Here is a 21765-nt window from a genome sequence, read left to right on the forward strand (position 1 = left end):
ACACAATGTAACTCCAAGTCAATCACACTTCTGTGAAATCAAACTGTCCACTTAGGAAGCAACACTGATTGACAATAAATGTCACATGCTGTTGTGCAAATGGAATAGACAACAGGTGGAAATTATAGGCATTTAGCAAGACACCCCCAATAAAGGAGTGGTTCTGCAGGTGGGGACCACAGACCACTTCTCAGTTCCTATAATTCCTGGCTGATGTTTTGGTCACTTTTGAATGCTGGCGGTGCTTTCACTCTAGTGGTAGCATGAGACGGAGTCTACAACCCACACAAGTGGCTCAGGTAGTGCAGCTCATCCAGGATGGCACATCAATGCGAGCTGTGGAAAGAAGGTTTGCTGTGTCTATCAGCGTAGTGTCCAGAGCATGGAGGCGCTACCAGGAGACAGGCCAGTACATCAGGAGACGTGGAGGAGGCCGTAGGAGGGCAACAACCCAGCAGCAGGACCGCTACCTCCGCCTTTGTGCAAGGAGGAGCAGGAGGAGCACTGCCAGAGCCCTGCAAAATGACCTCTAGCAGGCCACAAATGTGCATGTGTCTGCTCAAATGGTCAGAAACAGACTCCATGAGGGCCCAACGTCCACAGGTGGGGGTTGTGCTTACAGCCCAACACCGTGCAGGACGTTTGGCATTTGCCAGAGAACACCAAGATTGGGAAATTCGCCACTGGCGCCCTGTGCTCTTTACAGATGAAAGCAGGTTCACACTGAGCACATGTGACAGACGTGACAGAGTCTGGAGACGCCATGGAGAACGTTCTGCTGCCTGCAACATCCTCCAGCATGACCGGTTTGGCGGTGGGTCAGTCATGGTGTGGGGTGGCATTTCTTTGGGGGGCCGCACAGCCCTCCATGTGCTCGCCAGAGGTAGCCTGACTGCCATTAGGTACCGAGATGAGATCCTCAGACCCCTTGTGAGACCATATGCTGGTGCAGTTGGCCCTGGGTTCCTCCTAATGCAAGACAATGTTAGACCTCATGTGGCTGGAGTGTGTCAGCAGTTCCTGCAAGAGGAAGGCATTGATGCTATGGACTGGCCTGCCCGTTCCCCAGACCTGAATCCAATTGAGCACATCTGGCACATCATGTCTCGCTCCATCCACCAACGCCACGTTGCACCACAGACTGTCCAGGAGTTGGCGGATGCTTTATTCCAGGCCTGGGAGGAGATCCCTCAGGAGACCATCCGCCACCTCATCAGGAGCATGCCCAGGCTTTGTAGGGAGGTCATACAGGCACGTGGAGGCCACACACACTACTGAGCCTCATTTTGACTTGTTTTAAGGACATTGCATCAAAGTTGGATCAGCCTGTAGTGTGGTTTTCCACTTTAATTTTGAGTGTCACTCCAAATCCAGACCTCCATGGGTTGATACATTTGATTTCCATTGATAATTTGTGTGTGATTTTGTCAGCTCATTCCACTATGTAAAGAAAAAAGTATTTAATAAGAATATTTCATTCATTCAGATCTAGGATGTGTTATTTTAGTGTTCCCTTTATATTTTTGAGCAGTGTATATTTTAAATGTTTGACATGTTTCTGTGGACATTATGGAGACTTTGGAATTTCCGTCTACGTTGTCGTGACCGCTCTTTCTTGTGGATGTCTGAACATAACGCGACAAACAAACGGAGGTATTTTGGGTATAAAAATAATCTTTATGGAACAAAAGGAACATTTGTGGTGTAACTGGGAGTCTAGTGAGTGAAAACATCCGAAGATCATCAAAGGTAAACGGTTAATTTGATTGCTTTTCTGATTTTCGTGAACAAGCTTCCTGATGCTAAGTGTACATAATGCTATGTTAGGCTATCGATAAACTTACACAAACACTTGGATTGCTTTCGCTGTAAAGAATCATTTCAAAATCTGCGACGACAGGTGGATTACCAAAAGGCTAAGCTGTGTTTTGCAATATTGCACTTGTGATTTCAATATTTTTTTGTAATATTATTTGATTGTGGCGCTATGCTATTCAGCGGTTTCTGACGAAAATGATGACAGGGATGGGTAGCGCCAAGAAGTTAAAGGTCTTGCTCGCATCGGCTACAGAGAGCGTGATCACACAGAATTCTGGAACAGCTGCTGCTCTCATATATGCTTCAGTGTTGCTTGCCTCTAAGCAAGTGTAAAAGGAATTTGGCTCATCTGGTAGGCTTGCATCAGTGGGCAGCTCGTGGCTGGGTTTCCCTTTGTAGTCCATAATAGTTTGCAGGCCCTGCCACACCCGACGAGAGTCAGATCCTGTGTAGGATTCAATCTTAGTCCTGTATTGACGCTTTGCCTGTTTGATGGTTCATCTGAGGGCATAGCGGGATTTCTTATAAGCGTCCTGATTAGTGTTCCGCTCCTTGAAAGCAGCAGCAGGTAAAGTGAAAGACTCTGCCTGTAATCCATGGCTTCTGGTTGGGATATGAACGTACGGACACTGTGGGGACGACGTCGTCGATGCACTTATTGATGAAGCCGGTGGCTGAGGTGGTATACTCCTCAATGCCATTGAATAAATCCCAGAACGTATTCCAGTCTGTGCTAGCAAAACAAGCCTGTAGTGTAGCATCCGTGTGATCTGACCACTTCCGTATTGAGCGAGTCACTGGTACATCCTGCGTTAGTTTTTACTTGTAAGCAGGAATCAGGAGAAAATAATTATGGTCAGATTTGCCAAATGGAGGGCAAGGAAGAGTTTTGTATGTGTCTCTGTGTTTGGAGTAAAGGTGGTCTATAGTTTTTTTCCCCTCTGGTTGAACATGTGACAAGCTATAGGGATGAGGTAAAACAGATTTAAGCAGCCAACTACGACTAACTTAGTCAAGTCAAAAAGTGTGGCCAGAATAACAGCAAAGTAGCTGCATTTGCATTTGTTTAAGCTGTTTTCTAGTGACATTTATTTGGATACATCCATAACAATGAGCTAATAAGGTGCGATTTCACCTGGCATAGAAAATGTGCTCACTCGTCAGGACGAGCTAGTTTAGAAGAGCTAGTCAACAACACCTCTAACACAATCACTTCAAACTGAAGCTGGAAAGACTGCAATCTAGCTGAACTTCGTTTCGTTTTACCTTTTATCAATTTACATTTATTTTTATATATCCATATCGTTGATGCCAGCTGATTCATGATTTCGACTGGCTGAGAAATACTGCCTGCCTGTCTGTCTTGTCCCGACTCCCGAGTTCATTGCTATTGGACAGCTGGAGATCAAATCTCCTCTCTAGAAAACGTAGTGTTTTTCTAGAAGAAATGTGAGATAAGATGCTTTTTATAGTGGAGATATAGTGGAGAAGTTTATAAATTGCCTGGCTGGGCTGACGAGACAGTGGTTTTGAGCGGTCAGATGAAACGGAGTAAACAGGCATTTTAACGTCATAGATTTAGCCGGTGTTAACTTGTGGGACAGACACTGGCTGGAATGCGCTTCTAACCAATCAGCATTTAGGATTAGAACCACCCGTTGTAAAATTATGCACAAGACCACGTTGTCTTCCAAGCTTAGTGCTACCTGTAGCTAACACAGCAGAGTTCTCGTTTTAGCAGACTCATTCCAAAACAGCAAGATTGCCTCTCACCACGGGTCTAATTTAAAGAAAATTGTGTTTGGCTTTTTAGACAACATGAGATACTGCCTGAAGGGGTATGTAGTCACAAATCTGTTTATGGGTGGAATGCATGAGTAATAAATCCACGCAGGTTTATGAAGACCACGCTGTGCTTATTTATGTCCTTTTGTTTGGAACAGCAGCATTTTTACAACAAAACCAAAGCTCCCCCTCAGCGGAGAGCTGAATCTAGGTCTATGCTGCAGTACTGAGGCAGGCAGCGAGGGAGGCAGGCAGGGAGGAGTTTGGATATTACTGTGTGTTGTTAGAGAACACTGTATACTAATGTGCCGTAGCCACATTCAAATCCTTTGGGATTAACCTCTAAGAGCAGGATATTCACTCTCATAAACTCATAAACCCTTACAAACACATGAACCCACGGTGGGCCAGGGAGACCACATGCAAACTTCAATCTGTCTATCAGTCTTCTGGCTCACGAAGCAGCCTGGCCCATATTTACCACATATTGTTTTAGGAATAAATTCATTCCAATAACAATGTACAGTGTCCCACACAGCGCTATTAAGTCAGTAATGAGCCTGGGAGCACAAATCAGAATCTCATTGATATGGACTTGTGTAACCATGATGGGTGACCCACAGCCTCATTGGTTTGCTTTTCTAATGGAAGTTTTTACCTACTGATTTATGTCGCCCCACCTGCACATTGTGACACTCGTGAGTGGTGGGAAAAGTACTCAATTGTCATACTTCAGTAAAAGTACAAATACTTTAACACAAAACGACAAATTAAGTAAAAGTGATCCAGGAAAATACTACACTTATGTGAGAATGCTATTCATTGACTACAGCTCAGTGTTTGACACCCCAGTACCCTCAAAGCTCATCACTAAGCTAAGGATCCTGGGACTAAACACCTCCCTAACACCTCTCAGTGAAGATGATCCTCAACACTGGAGCCCCACAGGGGTGCATGCTCAGTCCCCTTCTGTACTCCTTGTTCACCCACGACTGCATGGCCAGGCACGACTCCAACACCATCATTAAGTTTGTAGACGACACAACAGTGGTAGGCCTGATTACCGTCAACGATGAGACAGTTTATAGGGAGGAGGTCAGAGACCTGGCCGGGTGGTGCCAGAATAACAACCTATCCCTCAACGTAACCAAGACTAAGGAGATGATTGTGGACTACAGGAAAAGGAGGACCGAGCACGTCCCCATTCTCATCGACGGGGCTGTAGTGGAGCAGGTTGAGAGCTTCAAGTTCCTTGGCGTCCACATCAACAACAAACTAGACTGGTCCAAACACACCAAGACCGTCGTGAAGTGGGCATGACAAAGCCTATTCCCCTCAGGAAACTAAAACGATTTGGCATGGGTCCTGAGATCCTCAAAAGGTTCTACAGTTGCAACATCGAGAGCATCCTGACTAGGACAGTCTAGGACAAAAAGGCTTCTCAACAGTTTTTACCCCCAAGCCATAAGACTCCTGAACAGGTAGTCAAATGGCTACCCAGACTATTTTCATTGTGTGCCCACCCCCCAACCCCTCTTTATGCTGCCTCTTCTCTCTGTTTATCATATATGCATAGTCACTTCAACTATACATCCATGTACATACTACCTCAATTGGGCCGACCAACCAGTGCTCCCGCACATTGGCTAACCGGGCTATCTGCATTGTGTCCCGCCACCCACCACCCGCCAACCCCTCTTTTACACTACTGCTACTCTCTGTTCATCATATATGCATAGTCACTTTAACCATATCTACATGTACATACTACCTCAATCAGCCTGACTAACCAGTGTCTGTATGTAGCCTCGCTACTTTTATAGCCTCGCTACTGTATATAGCCCGTCTTTTTACTCTTGTTTTATTTCTTTACTGACCTATTGTTCACCTAATGCCTTTTTTGCACTATTGGTTAGAGCCTGCAAGTCAGCATTTCACTGTAAGGTCTACACCTGTTGTATTCGGCGCACGTGACAAATAAACTTTGATTTGATTTGATTCTAACATTACTTGGCTTTAAAAATACGTAAGGGGACAAAGTATCCAAAGTAAATGGAATTGCAAAAATATACCCTGAGTGTCAAAATTAAAAGTATAAATAATTCAAAATTCCTTACTATTAAGCAAACCAGACGGTACAATTTTATTTTATATTTATGGATAGCCAGGTGCACACTCCAACACAGGCATAATTTACAAATTTTGTGAATCCGCCAGATCAGAGGCAGTAGTGATGACCAGGGATGTTCTCTTGATAAGTGCGTCAATTGGGCAATTTTCTTTTCAAAATGTAACGAGTACTTTTGGGAGTCAGGAAAAATATATGGAGTAAAAAGTGCATCATTTTCTTTAGGAATGTAGTGAAGTAAAAGTTGTCAAAAAAAGAAATAGTAAAGTACAGATACTACTTAAGTATTTTTACTTAAGTACTTTGAACAAAATGTCCTAGTTTTAGTTGTATAATCTCCAGATTGTTCCTTTGGCTTGGCCACGTAATAGAAGCAGAAAGAGCACTGTGCTACTCGGGTGTAATCTACAGCGATTAGTGTAATCACCAGGATTGTCACGCCCTAATCTGTTTCACCTGTCCTTGTGATTGTCTCCACCCCCTCCAGGTGTTGCTTATTTTCCCCAGTGTATTTGTCCCTGTGTTCCCTGTCTCTCTGTGCCAGTTCGTCTTGTCTGTTTCAAGTCAACCAGCGTGTTTTTTCCCCTGTGTGCCTGCCTGCTTTTACTATTCTCTCTTTTGCTAGTCCTCCCGGTTTTGACCCTTGCCCGTTTTCTGGACTCTGTACCTGCCTGCCTGACCAGTCTGCCTGCCCTGACCTCGAGCCTGCCTGCCCCTCTGTACCTCCTGGACTCTGATCTGGTTTGACATTTTGCCTGTCCACTACTATTCTCTTGCCTACTACTAATAAATATCAAACACTCAAACCATCTGCCTCCCGTATCTGCATCTGGGTTTGGCCCTGAGCCTTTATAAGGATGTCTTATTCAAGACATCAAAGACACCATCTCATCTCCCCTCTTTCTCAAAGAGGGCTGATTCATTGCATAGCAACCCATTTGAATGTCCCTTTCCCATTATTTGTACATCTTAAAAACCCAGCAGTGAAGAGTTCTGATGGGACTGGGCTGCAGCAGAGAATAACAGAATTGATCACACGTCATTCCAATTGTGAGAGGAGAATATATAAATTGAGCAGCGCCGACACAATTATGCATTGGTGGAAATGCCAATGGGCCTCCTATGTGAATGAAAGGGTGCTATCATTAGGACAGTCATGCTAACAGCCCACTACAGGACTAATCTAATAGACCCATTTCCTTTCTGCCTTGATTTCTGCTACATTAAGGCCCACTGTATGCTACTCATTCCCTACTGTTGTTAAAGTGGTATTGTAGGGACCTTTCTGTTGGGATACAGAGTCGAGTTGTCAAAGACACAGGATATATGGGCTTAAGGGGAGATGGAGACGGCTTATACGCTATATATACAAAAGTATGTGGACACCCCTTCAAATTCGTGGATTTGGCTATTTCAGCCACACCCGTTGCTGCCAGGTGTATAAAATAGAGCACACAGCCATGCAATCTCCATAGACAAACATTGACAGTAGAATGGTCACGACGTGGCCCTTTGGGGTGTATATCGTGGCTCCCCCTTCTCTCACTCTCTCCACCACAAGTTTTATGGCTTTACGACAGGTCATAAATACCTGGTAGAAACTGCCATGCAGTTTTGAGAGAGAGAGTCCACCAGAACAAAAAGCTTCTCTTTGTTCAAAACTCCTAATCCCCAAAATGGGAGAACTAAATAATATGTAAATTGTTGAGAATGTGGGAATGGTCCGTGGACACTTAAGGGACAGTCATGTCGAGTGTGTTTCATTTGGTGATCTCATGAAGGACAGGAAACACACATACAGTTGATGTCAGCAGTTTACATGCACCTTAGCCAAGAACAACTCAGTTTTTCACAATTCCTGACATTTAATCCAAGTAAAAAATCCCTGTCTTCGGTCAGTTAGGATCACCACTTTATTTTAAGAATGTGAAATGTCAGAATAATAGGAGAGAATCATTTAATTCACATTTGATTTCTTTCATGACATTCCCAGTGGGTCAGAAGTTTACATACACTCAATTAGTATTTGGTAGCATTGCATTTAAATTGTTTAACCTCTCTAGGGTAGGGGGCAACATTCTGAATTTTGGATGAAAAGCATGCCCAAATTAAACGGCCTGCTACTCTGGCCCAGAAGATATGATATGCATGTAACTGGTAGATTTGGATAGAAAACACTCTAAAGTTTCCAAAACTTTTACAAATTGACAAATTATTGCTGCATGGTCCCATGGTGTTTATACTTGCGTACTATTGTTTGTACAGATGAACGTGGTACCGTCAGGCATTTGGACATTTCTCCCAGGGATGATCTAGACTTATGGAGGGCTACAATTTTTGTTCTGGGGTCTTGGCTGATTTCTTTTGATTTTCCCATGATGTCAAGCAAAGAGGTACTGAGCTTGAAGGTAGGCCTTGAAATACATCCACAGGTACACCTCCAATTGACTCAAATTATGTCAATAAGCCTATCCGAATCTTCTAAAGCCGTGACATATTTTTCTGGAATTTTCCAGTAAACTTCTGACCCACTGGAATTGTGATAGTGAATTATAAGTGAAATAATCTGTCTGTAAACAATTGTTGGAAAAATGTCTTGTGTCATGCGCAAAGTAGATGTCCTAACCAACTTGCCAAAATGATAGTTTGTTAACAAGAAATTTGTGGAGTGGTTGAAAAATGAGTTTTATTGACTCCAATGTAAGTGTATTTTAAACTTCCGACTTCAGCTGTAACTGTATCTCTTAAAGTGTACATTCCCCAGCTGTCAGGTTTATATCTAAATATTGTGAAACGTATGTGATTAAACAGGAAACTATTTTTGAAAAGATGTAATGTGATGTTAACCTTCTGAATGAGAGTATGAATTTTCATATATAGATTAACTAGTCAGTGGCCACACCCCCATTACCCAGACATCATTGAACCACCCCTTTTTCTACAGAGTATAAAACCCACTTCCTACAAAATATACGCCAGAGAACACTGGGACAGAGTCCCCACGTTGGAATGGCCACAATTCTATAGGCCATCGGAGACCCTGCAGCTGTAGTTTTGGCTACACGGCTATTGATCACTACAGAATTAGAGCAAATCTTGGACGTATAATTACTAGTCTGCAGCTAGAAATTACGTAAGTCTAGAACGAGAATACCGACAACCGCCGAACCAGCTATTCTATGAGAACATTTCCAAATGGTGCTCTGAAGTATCCATTCCAACCACCTACAACCACGAAGTACATTGTGACTTCTGGGGAAGTTAACCAGAGACTCTGTGATGAACTGACTCTCCAGCAGACAGACCGGAATCCAACAGAGAAGTCAACAATGACATACGGGCGTAAATATATAGATTGCAATTATTCTTGAGTTAGCGGCCGTTCAAAGAATTAGCATTTCAATGGTTATAATTATCCACTGTGTGTAGTGAATCCATTTCGTCTTTCCCGCTCTTTCTCAGCCCCCACACCTTTCCTTTGTTTACCAAGCCGTCATATAGGCTTTGCAACCAGGGACTTTTCTATCATTGTTAGTAACCAATATCTACTGTTCGATTGATATGTTTTTCTGTGATTATTTAGTTAGTTAGTAAATAAACAATTAAGCCAATTTGTATATTGCTGATTCATTACGGAAACTAGGGTTCGTGCAGATATCCAAGGGTTTGCGACGTTCAGTAATGAGAACCGATGAGGTAATGATAATAATAATAATAATAATAATAATAATTTATGAATAGAAAACGAATTTATCAGATATTAAAGTATCTAAATAGTTATATTCGGAAAATGATAACTCTGTACATCTCAACATTTTCCGTGGTGCCCTGACTTCCTAGTTAATTAATGTTTACATGATTAGTTTAATCATGTAATAATTAAACCCGGAGAACTGATTTGATATAAATAAGTCTTCACATTTAATGATAGTCCAGACATGACAATGGCCTTAATGAAGAGCTCAGTGACTTTCAACGTGGCACCGTCATAGGATGCAACCTTTCTAACAAGTCAGTTTGTCATATTTCTGCCCCGCTAGAGCTGCCCTGGTCAACTGTAAGTGCTGTCAGTGTAAAGTGGAAATGTCTAGGAGCAACAGCGGCTCAGCCGCAAAGTGGTAGTCCACACAAGCTCACAGAATGGGACCGCCGAGTGCTGAAGCGTGTACCGAGTAAAAATTATCTTTCCTCGGTTGCAACACTCACTACCGAGTTCCAAACTGCCTCTGCAAGCAACGTCAGCACAAGAACTGTTCGTCGGGAACTTCATGAAATGGGTTTCCATGACCAAGCAGCCGCACTCAAGCCTAACATCACCATGCGCAATGCCAAGCATCGGCTGGAGTGGTGTAAAGCTTGCCGCCATTGGACTCTGGAGCTGTGGAAATGCGTTCTCTGGAGTGATGAATCATGGTTCATCATCTGGCAGTCCAACAGACAAATCTGGGTTTGACGGATCCCTGGAGAATGCTACCTGCCCAAATACATAGTGCCAACTCTAAAGTTTGCTGGAGGAGGAATAATGGTCTGGGGCTGTTTTTCATTTTTCGGGGATACAATGACATCTTAGGGCTAAGGGGGCAGTATTCGGAGGTTTGGATTACTGAGGTGCCCAAAGTTAACGGCCTGTTACTCAGGCCCAGAAGCTAGGATATGCATATAATAGTATGCATATGGTAGCATTGGATAGAAAACACTCTAAAGTTTCCAAAACTGTTTAAAAAAAAAAGTATAACAGAACTGATATGGCAGGCGAAAACCCGAGGAGAATCCATCCATTTTTTTATTTTTTGAGCTCACCACTCATTATAATGGCTGTCTATGGGAAATCAATGGAATACCTCCCAGATTGCTGTTCCTGGGGCTTCCAGTAGATGTTAACAGTCTTTAGTAAGAGTTTCAGGCTTGTTTTTTGAAAAATGAGCTAGAACTTTTAGTTTTTCTAAGTGGCTCCCATTTTGGCTGTAGTTTTTTGGCGCGCGTGGATGAGGGTGCTCACTTCGTTATTTATCTCCGGTAATGAACAAACTATTCTCCGTCTTAAATTTGATAGTTTATTTACATATTAGGGTACCTGACGATTGATTAGAAACATTGTTTGACTTGTTTGGACGAAGTTTATTGGTAACTTTTGGGATTCATTTGTATGCATTTTGAACGAGGGAAACCGGTGGATTACTGAATCAAACTTACTTTTTGCGATATAAAGAAGGACTTTATCGAACAAAACAACCATTTGTTATATAACTGGGGCCCTTGGGATTGCAAACAGAGGAAGATCTTCAAAGTTAGGTGATTTATTTTATCGCTATTTCTGACTTTCGTGACGCCTCTGCTTGTTTGGAAAATGTTTAATGCTTTTGTATGCGGGGCACTGTCCTCAGATAATTGCATGGTGTGCTTTCGCCGTAAAGCCGTGAAATCTGACAAAGCGGCTGGATTAACAAGAAGTTAAGCTTTTAAACAATGTAAGACACTTGTATTTTCATGGATGTTTAATATTACGAATTTTCTATTTCGCGCTCTGCAATTTCACCGGATGTTGTTGAGGTGGAGAGCTAGCAGCACACCTAGCCCAAAGATTATAGATGATTCCAACATTGTGGCAACAGTTTGGCAAAGGCCCTTTCCTGTTTGAGCATGACAATCTCCCATGCACAAAGCGAGGTCCATACAGAAATGGTTTGTCGAGATCGGTGTGGGAGAACTTGACTGGCCTGCACAGAGCCCTGACCTCAACCCCATCGAATACCTTTGGGATGAATTGACACTTACAGTGTGTTTCAATCTCAGTCTGTGTGACAGTATCTCTTCACTGAGGCCTGGGAATTGGCTACAATGACTGAACTAGTTCTCTAAAGAGCCCGCTTCTGCTCTACATGAGGTCTCTCCCAATGGCCACCGAGGGGATATCCATCTGGACTGAGACAGTCTTCATTAACTTGGGCCAGACAAGGCACTTTTACTGAGGAGATAAGGGCCCACTTAGACTGGGTTATTATGACATGCTGAGGAAGCAGGGCTGCTGTTGTTTTAAATGTGCTGCTTTTCTTTAGTGCCACTGCAAGTGAATTTCCAATCTCCCAGAGTGCTCTTTTAGCTGATATCTGTGCATTTCTATAGGAGCTTATTCTGATCCTCCTGTACAGTAGTACTGTATTAGGGAGAAAATAAATCTGTAACTGAAAAAGCGCACTATTTCAAAGCGTGTGTTTTCTCATAACATGCAAGGCGGGTAGAAGTTGGCACTTTATTGTGTTGAGTAAGCAGTTGTGTCCTGGCGAATAAAGTCAGATTCTGTCTATTAGAACAAATATTAATGTCACTTTTTTTCTGACAGAGTTGGAGTTCTGGAGTGCAATCCAATAACAATGAACAATGTATCACTATAGTCATTCTGGTTTTGAAAATATTCCATTGAATGAGATGTGTGAAGTGGGCATTTTACAGCTGTGGTGGCCTTGTGGAAATAGAAAGCAAGCTAGTATGACAGACAGCACAGTGCCTTCAGAAAGTATTCATACCTATTTACTTATTCCACATTGTGTTGTGTTACAGCCTGAATTCAAAATGGATTAAACAATATCCCAAAATGACAAAGTGAAAACATGTTTTTTGACATTTTTGCACATTTATTGAAAATGAACATAAGTATTCACACCCATGAGTTGATACTTTTCAAGTAGACTTAAGTCAAAACTGTAACTCGGCCATTCAGGAACATTCACAGTCTTCTTGGTAAGCAACCCCAGTGTAAATTTGGCCTTGTGTTTTAGGCTATTGTCCTGTTGAAATGTGAATTCATCTCCCAGTGTCTGGTGGAAAGCAGACTGAACCCGGTTTTCCACTAGGATTTTGCCTGTGCTTAGCTCCATTCCATTCCATTTCTTTTTTATCCTGAAAAACACCCCAGTCCTTAATGATTAACAAGCATACCCATAATATGATGCTGTCAACACTATTCTTGAAAATATGGAGAGTGGTACTCAGTAATGCGTTATATTGGATTTGCCCCAAACATAACACTTTGTATTCAGGACAAAAAGTTAATTGCTTTGCCCCACTTTTTGCAGTATTACTATAGTGCCTTTTTGAAAAGGGGGAATATTTTTATTCTGTACAGGCTCCCTTCTTTCCCTCTCTCAATTAGCTTAATATTGTAGAGTAACTACAATGTTGTTGATCCATCCTCCGTTCTCCTATCACAGCCCTTAAACTCAGCAACTGTTTTAAAGTCACCATTGGCCTCATGGTGAAATTTATTCTTACACATCTACAAATAGGTGCCCTTCTGTGCAAGGTATTGGAAAACCTCGCTGTTCTTTGTGGTTGTATCTGTGTTTGAAATTCACTGTTTGGACTGAGGGACCTTACAGATAAATGTATGTGTGGGGTACAGAGATGAGGTAGTCATTCAAAAAATCTTGTTAAACACCATTATTGCACAGAGAGTGAGTCCATGCAACTTATTATGTGACTTGTTAAGCAAATGTTTACTCCTGAACTTATTTAGGCATGCCATAACAAAGGGGTTGAATACTTATTAACTCAAGACATTTCAGCATTTCAGAAAAATTGAAATGTCATAGATTTTAAATTCAAGCAGTAACACAACAAAATGTGGAAAAAGTCAAGGAGTGTAAATTCTTTCTGAAGGCTCTGTGCGACGATAGTACACTACAACAGCTACAGTAGGCCTATACAGTAGAGCTGGGTGTGGATAGGCTATCTGGTGCAGATTTTAAGCCAATTCAATGGAATTGCCACCACTCCAGATTGTGTGACTCGTCCAAGTCACCTATAGTATTCCCTTTAATATATAGCAGGAAGAATATGCCTGCTGCACTGTCCATGTACTGGTTATAGAATACATCATATACACAAGGTTAAAGGTACTAGTGAAAAAACAGGTAATAAAGTGGATAATAAAATTCCCCCTGGTAAAAAATCTGCAGCTACAGCAGATTGACCGACAGTACTCACATCCACTCATTGTGCTAGTTTGAAAAGAGAGAACGGGATGGAGAAATATTGCAGTCAGTGTGAGGCTGATAAATTGAAAGACAGCTCAACAGATGAGATGGCTGTGTCTAATCCCTCCAAAGGGCTCCAATGAAAAGACTGGAAGTGGGAAAGGGGTGGAGAGGCAAAAATAAAGGATAATTGTATATTATAGCCACGGCTGGGCTTCTTGTGCCTATGGAGTGACTTGGGGTAGCTGGGGGATTAGGGAGCAGTGGTCCATCCAACATGGCCCAACAGGACAGTCAGGGATTAGACAGAACATGCTCGCTCTTGTCTCTGACTCCATCACTTCAATCAATGAAACTGACTTCACTACACACTCATGTGAGAGAGACTCGGCACAACCTGGTGCTGCTGAGACAGAGCGCTGAGAGTACACTGAGCATTATATCAGGGAGAACAGGCAAGAGAAGTAGAAGACCCGAGTGCCAGGTTAACTGTGCCAGACTTGTTTGCCTGGATGTTTTATTTTATGTTGTACATGATGCTTGATAATCAGTGTTGTAGTACTGCTAAGGACCATGTAGGGGTACCTCCCTGGTTTATGATATCAAGATGAATTATACAACAGACCTAAACATTCAAAGTCTCTAGACTCTTTGAGGTTGGAATAGCAATCACTCTTTTACTTCTTTTGAACACACAGCTCTGCATTGAACTAACTAAAGTAATCAATGGATGGTTACTGCCCTAATACTTCTTGTGGGAGGAATTGTTTAACAAGAATTTAAGCAAGAATACTGGAAAAAATATATTAGAATTAGTTTAAAAGGCTAAATTCAAACAACCACAGGGCATACTTTACATTGAAGGTGACAGGGTCAAACTCTAAAGTCTTCTCTTTTCTTTAAAAATAAGTAGAGTAGAATGATGCTGATGAACTTAATAATCAGAGCTTTCCAACCTCCCAATCATTCGCTAATCTGTATAATTACACCTGTCACTAAAAAGCTAGATTTATTAACCCAACTTTCTGATCCATAGAAGAAAACCAGTAGAACACACAAAGGGCCCGCATGTCACGCCCTGATCTTAGAGATCTTTATTTATTCTCTATGGTTGGTTCGGTCAGGGTGTGACTCGGGTGGGAAAATCTATGTTTTCTATTTCTTTGTTGTTTTGTCTATCGTTGTCTCTGATTGGGGATCATATATAAGTTGTGATTTTCCGTTTGGGTTTTGGTGGGATCTTATTTTCTGTTTAGTGTCTGTGACTGACGGAAATGTTCACTTTCGTTTCTGAATTTGTTATTTTTGTTTGAGTGTTTCTTGTACATACATTTCATGAACACTCGCCACGCTTTGGTCTCATTCCGACGACAGACGTTACATCGCATCCCAGCTTAATTAACACAGCAGTAACCTTTTTCACATCCTGGGAATCTGTTTCCTATTTACTAGATACATTTAAGTACATAATACAGATAGGAAATTACCAAACAACTTTAAGGCTATTTCAGTTTGGGGGAATTAGTATGCTAATCAAAAGAGAGCATACTATATTGGACATGGGGCTGTCAGGTGGACATCACTAGCAAAATGCAGGCTCAAACGCGGTTACATTCTTATTTATAAGGCCATTTTAGAAAAACTGCCGTTTTATGTATCCTCTCTTCTAGCTCGAAATAAAAAACACATACAAACTCTGCTCTCAATCTTGTTTTATGCTAACAGTCCTGAAAATTGGAATTCCCTACAAGCCAACCTAAAACTCCCCGACCTGGTGTCCCTGGAGGAGTATGAGAGAAATAATCATGTATTTACCTGATTTGTTTAATAATAGTTAATAGTTAATAACAAGGAATATGCTTAACAATAGTAGAGACATTTCTTTAGTGCCAATGCTGTGCTTCTGAGAAAGGATGGTTAATCTCTTCACCACTCACTCCCCGCAGCTGGTCTAGCCATGTGGTCAGGGACATGGGATGGAGATAAGCTTGAGGAACAGATAGACCTGTATAGTTTCAATTTCTCTTTGTTTCTGAGCAACCTGGTCACACGACATAAGACAAAGAGTCTCTGAGAAGTGGCCACAGTTATTCAGCCCATCCTGTTATTTTACTATCTTCCAAGGGCACCGCTGTGAGGGGGGATGGAAGAGAACAGAGGCTAGCTTGGTAGAGAAAGGAGTAAACGGAACTGCAGTTATCACTTGTTTGTGCGCTATGACCTGTTACACCTGGCCACAAGAACAAAACAAGGAAGCTTATGATGCCTTGATCTGCTGGGGAGGGGTGGAACTAACCATGACTAAGCAGTTCTTGGGTTTCTATTAAAAAAAGGAGTTTATTATTGGAGCACTCAATCGATTCACCTTGTATGTGTGTGTTTTATTGACCTGCTCCCTTATCGATAGATTTTTTAATAAAGTTAATATCCTGATTGGTGATTGACCTTGTCTCTCCTCATTATTGATTCGAATTTCCACGATATGAGTTCAAAGGACAAATAGATGAACCGGTTGTTGAGACATGTAGTTGATTCTAGTTTGCGTTGCCTTTTGTAAGGAAGCATGTTGTTTTACTTTACACACACCACACACATGCCTGCACACACACACATCCACTGTTTGTTTGCTGTTGTATTTGTGCTGTTGCAAGTGTCTTCTGTCTGTGTTGTCTGTTTGGTCTTACATTGTTTGTTTTTATTTTTAATCTCAGCCCCCGTCCCCACAGGAGGCCGTTTAACTCTTGCCAGCCCGTCATTGTAAATAAGACTTTGTTCTTAATTGACTTGCCTAGTTAAATAAAGGTTAAATAAAAATATATAATAAAAAACGGGCATAGGCATCACCACATTTGGTTGCTTGGAAATTGTGGGAACGTACATTGTTGGTTTCCCATGGTTCTCCCATTGGTTCTGTGAATGAAGCCATAAGTTTCCTGACCGGTAAAACTGATTGTCTTTAAAACGTTCTGAGAACAGAAGTGAAAATAGTTTTGGAAATGTTTATTTTTAGGTTGCAGGGAGGTTCTGAGAACGATTTACTTTGGTTCCTTGAAAGCTTTCCTGGGAGGTTTAATTAACACTCTGAGAACGGAAAGGGTAGGATATTTTGAGGTTTTTGAATAACATCCTTAACTTTCACTGAATGTTTCAATACAAATTTTACTAACACTGATAGCTTATTTTGGGTTAACTTTTTGGAATTCAAAGGGCAGATAGGACCCACAGAAATTCATTTCCTTAAGCATTAATCATGCAAGCAAATGTACATTGTATTCTGACATGACATCAGTAAGATTAGAACCTATAATCTTCTGTTCTCTATCCAATCGGGCATCAGGATGGAGCTAGTATGCCTTGTTTTTATACACATGCAATGCTGTTCATTTTAGTCTATTCAAGAAGACCCCATCTCAAAGGAAACAAGCACTCATTAAGATCAGATGTTGCCAATTAGTGGGAGAGGCCAACACCTGAACACACTTAACAAGATAGAGGATAGAGAGTTTTGTTGACACTGAGAACGGAATGTATATGTATTTAATCAACATTCTTAGAATGTTCTCTGAACATTACTAAAGTTTTCTTGTGTTTTTTATGAAATGTTTTCTGAACATTCTGAGAAAGGAATGTATGTTTTTAAATAACAATCTTAGAACTGCTCTCAACGTTGTTAAAGTTTTCTTGTGGTTTTTCTAAAAATAAATCTTAATGTTCTTGGAACAATTTGAGAACGTGACTTTAAGTAGACGAAACCTGTAAGAAACATTATGCTGAAGTACTGAAATTCCCACAGCGGTTTCTTAACATTCTCTGAACTATTTGAGAACATTCCCAATGTCAAAGCAGTTGGAGAACGCTCATGTAACCATGTTTGAACTATTATGAAACGTTCTGTTAAAGTAATGAAATACCAAGAAAATTATTTTGTCAAGTTCCTTAAATGTGCTGAATATGTTTAAAAGCCAAGCAACTATCCTGCACCATTCCCAGAAGGTTTTGGGAAGGTTGTATGCAAAATAATCATAGGACAACCATGCTCTCACCAAGAACTAAGAAACATATGGTTCTCAGAACGTTATGTGTTAGCTGGGTTTACTCAAGCCAACACTGTGATATTTAGAGTCAAGAGTTATAAGGCAGACTTCGGTCCTATAGGGGAAGGTTGTAGATGGGTGAGTGCAGGTTGTAGATGGTTGTGTGTACAGTATACCACTGATGTCCAATAGGACACCGTGGGGAGATCCAGGTGCTCCTGACTGACCTTTGTCCGTAGCTGGACTCTTTCCTGCGGCAATGGAGGGTGACCACCCTGTGCCCCTCGCTCCTCACATCCTGGCTCACCATCCACAGGGTGGGGTTGCTGGGCCGGGCACCCAGAAACACCATGCCCTCTTTCAACTTGACCCTGGGGAAGAGGAAAAAACACACAGAAACTCAGGATGAGAGAGAACACAGTGCAGCATGGGTTGGTTAAACATGTGGTTAACTCAAACAGATCTTTAATTCACTGAATCATTGTATGCATCCAGCTGAACCTGCTCCAAACAGCTGAGGCCCAACAGACCATGTCGTCTTCGCCATAGAAATACACATTAAAGGATCAGATGGTTTCAACAAATCCCTTTTTCTTCATATGTGTCTCAGCTGTCTGTTATTTTCTTCCTATGAAATAATTACTCAAACTCTGTCACGTTCCAGCCAATTATGTGACGAACAGATGTATCCTCCTAGAAGAGAAATTGTGGACAGGCGTACATTTTTATCTCTGTTTTGTGGTGTAACTGCTGTTCTTCAGTTCAATAAAAAAACTATCACTGTGTGTACATATAATTGTAGAAATAACATTGTTTACAGTAAAACCATGATGTGTTTTGCTTCAACATGTATTATTGAAGTAGATTAACAAAAGTCTTTGTCCCTGGTACAGGGACTATGCAAGTTGTTTCCATGTGTATACTAGATACAATGTCTATTATCCTCCAGTAATGATTATAATAACAAACATTTTCTGAATCTAAAAAGGATATAATGAAATGTGTTTAGTGACTGCAGCAAATTAAAGTAGGCCTATGTCCTTGGCAGAAAATACTGCAAAAAGGGATAATGTTCACAGGGAAAATCTACAAATGACATGTTATTAGTCCATTCACTGCACATACTGTAGAGCAGTCGGGTTTCTGAGGGGAAATGATGGAAAGAAACGGAAAAGATTGCCTTTCTTTACATTATTAATCAGGCTGAGGCCAGTATGGTGCATTTGTGTCCTGCTACACCCTCCCAACACCAAACAACTTCCCAATACCACACACCCTCCCAACACTAAACACCTTCCCAATACCAAACACCTTTCAAAAACCACACATCTTCCAACACCAAACACCTTTCCAACACCAAACACCTTTCCAATACCAAACATCTTCCAATACCAAACATCTTCCAACACCAAACACCTTTCCAACACCAAACACCTTCTCAACACCACACAGACAGAGCTATGGACAGAAGGAATGACCATCCAAGATGTAAAAATGAACCATGTTTTGGGACTATATAGGGTTAACATTTACTTTGTTTACAAACGTTGGAGTAAAACAAACAAATTTTGAGTTCTGATGTCTCACTGAACGTCTGTGTCCTGAGACTCTGTCTAGCTCAAATCCATGCCAGCTGCCCTCTGCCACAACAGCAATAAGAAACGTTTTCTATCACCAGACATATATGCAATGACAAAACCCTCACTGGCCAGTCAAAAGAAATACTATGATGTGAAACCTTATTAGCGTATTACAGGAACAATGATTGGAGCATAATAAGACAGCAGCACAGATGGTGTGGTTCCACTCTCTACAAGATTGGGGATACAGTCCAGGGCTAATGGTCACTCAGAATGCATGGCTGCGTGTTACTTTCTAGAGATTTGAGCTCTCTTGACCAGCTTGTTCTTTGTCTTGGATGTTTGTTTGAGCAAGATCCCTTTGGATGAAAAATAGTAAAGCCAGACAGATAGACCTAATGTGACAGGATCATACGAAAAAGAGAAGGGCGCTTCAGATTACATTTCAGGGATTCAAATGAAGCAAACACACTGAATGCCATACCCAGAATGCGGGTATGAAGTATTTAAGCTAATGTTCCAGGTAAACACACTCATCTAAGATGGCTCTCGCTTCTCACACACTTTAGAGATATTAAATACAGTAGAGGTATGTTCTAAGGCCTCACTCACTCACTCACTCTCTTTATTTTCCAGGAGGAGGCAGAGAGGAAAGGGGACATGGTTCTTGTTTCTCCTCACTTGAATAAACATGATGTCTCTCAGTAGTTTCCCATCCAGACATTGGATTTGAGAATGTTCTGTACTCGACTGAATCCAGCACTTAGGAATACAGGGCATTAACCTCCCCAACCATGTCGAAGCTGGGAGTGTAGTGTGTAGTACATTGAGTACATTGACTGAAGTAAAAGTCCCTTTATTGACTTAATGTTCAATATGGCCTTGCATCCAGTTGAGGAACCTCCTGCAGCTCTGTAGGCCCATCAGAGTTCCTCTAATGTTGGTCATCTAACACTCCCCATGTGGATACACCACTTCAAATACTGGAGCTTTTCAACTTTTCTAAACTTTTAAACTGACATATAGCATTTAGAACAGAATTATGGCAAATGTGCTTTTCATGTCTTTGACAGCTGGGGAGGGAGTGAATACTCATAACATACAAATAGACTATGAATATGAAAGCAACTCCTGAGAGACTCATTAGGTGTGACACCTTGGTCTTATTGCCAATGAGTGGTGTACAGTGGCAGTGCGAGGGTGAGCGTGGGATTGTCATGGTGCTGAAATGGAGTGCTGGCACAACTAATCTAAAGGAAATATCTACGTGCGATGTTCTTATGAAACATGAAATCAAGAAAATTGCCTCCACAATACACAATGGAGTCTGGAAAACGTGGCAAACTTTAAAGAAGCTCAGCCAATTCACTAACAGCATACAGACCGAATAGTGAATAGTCATTTTTATCCGTCATTTTCTATCTCTCCTTGTACATCTCCCTCTCACAAAGCAACACTAATGGATGTAGTAGCACTCTCTGTACTATTGGGAATCAACACCCAAATAGCTAGTGAAGTCATAGGACAGTCTGAGACTTACAGAATACAATGTGTAACAGTATAGCTTCCGTCCCTCTCCTTGCCCCAACCTGGGCTCGAACCAGGGACCCTCTGCACACATCAACCACAGTCACTCACTAAGCATAGTTACCCATCTCGCCACAAAAGTGGAACAACTACTTCTAGGTCTCAGAGCGAGTGACGTTGCCGACTGAAACACTATTAGCGCGCACCACTGCTAACCGTTTCACATCGGCCACACTCACCCCCCTTTTGACCTCCTCCTTTTCCGCAGCAACCAGTGATCCGGGTCAACAGCATCAATGTAACAGTATAACTTCCGTCCCTCTCCTCGCCCCAACCTGGGCTTGAACCAGGGACACTCTGCACACATCAACCACAGTCAATCTTGAAGCATCGTTACCCATCACGCCACAAAAGCCACGGCCCTTGCAGAGCAAGGGGAACAACTACTTCTAGGTCTCAGAGCGAGTGACGTTACCGACTGAAACACTATTAGCGCGCACCAACGCTAACTAGCTAGCCATTTCACATCGGTCACAAATGCAGAAATTGGGTGTTACTCTGAACAAAGGAAAGCTGTGAGCTGACATTTTCACCGAAATTAAAGGTGGAGGCTTATTCTATATCAATACTTGTTGGGTCCAACCCGTCAGGGAATATATTTTCTTTGAATGTATTGAGCTATGTGCCAAATTGAATGTCCCGAATACCAAATAATGCACAGTAACAAATTAATAAAGAAAATATAATACCCACATCAACTGAAATGTCATGCGTTTTTAAATGTTTTCAGCTGCCAATACTTCATTAACAATACTCTCAGATACTGCATGGGAGTCACAATATGCTACTTCACAAATCTGTCAGCATAGCAAATCAAAATGGAGCTGAACATAACAAAGTGGACACTGCTAATACTGAGG

At 41.7% G+C, this 21765-nt stretch overlaps 1 protein-coding gene across 1 annotated transcript in view; it reads right to left on the bottom strand.

The window, feature by feature from the left end:
• LOC109878808 (transmembrane protein 132C) overlaps positions 1 to 21765 on the bottom strand; it is a 196731-nt gene that overhangs the window by 94321 nt on the left and 80645 nt on the right. Inside the window, exon 3 of the mRNA XM_020471017.2 lies at positions 17966 to 18109. Coding sequence (XP_020326606.2) covers positions 17966 to 18109 — 144 coding nt within the window. The remainder of the gene's footprint in view (positions 1 to 17965; positions 18110 to 21765) is intronic.

Source organism: Oncorhynchus kisutch, linkage group LG3, assembly GCF_002021735.2.
Source record: "Oncorhynchus kisutch isolate 150728-3 linkage group LG3, Okis_V2, whole genome shotgun sequence".
Lineage (NCBI taxonomy): Eukaryota > Metazoa > Chordata > Actinopteri > Salmoniformes > Salmonidae > Oncorhynchus > Oncorhynchus kisutch.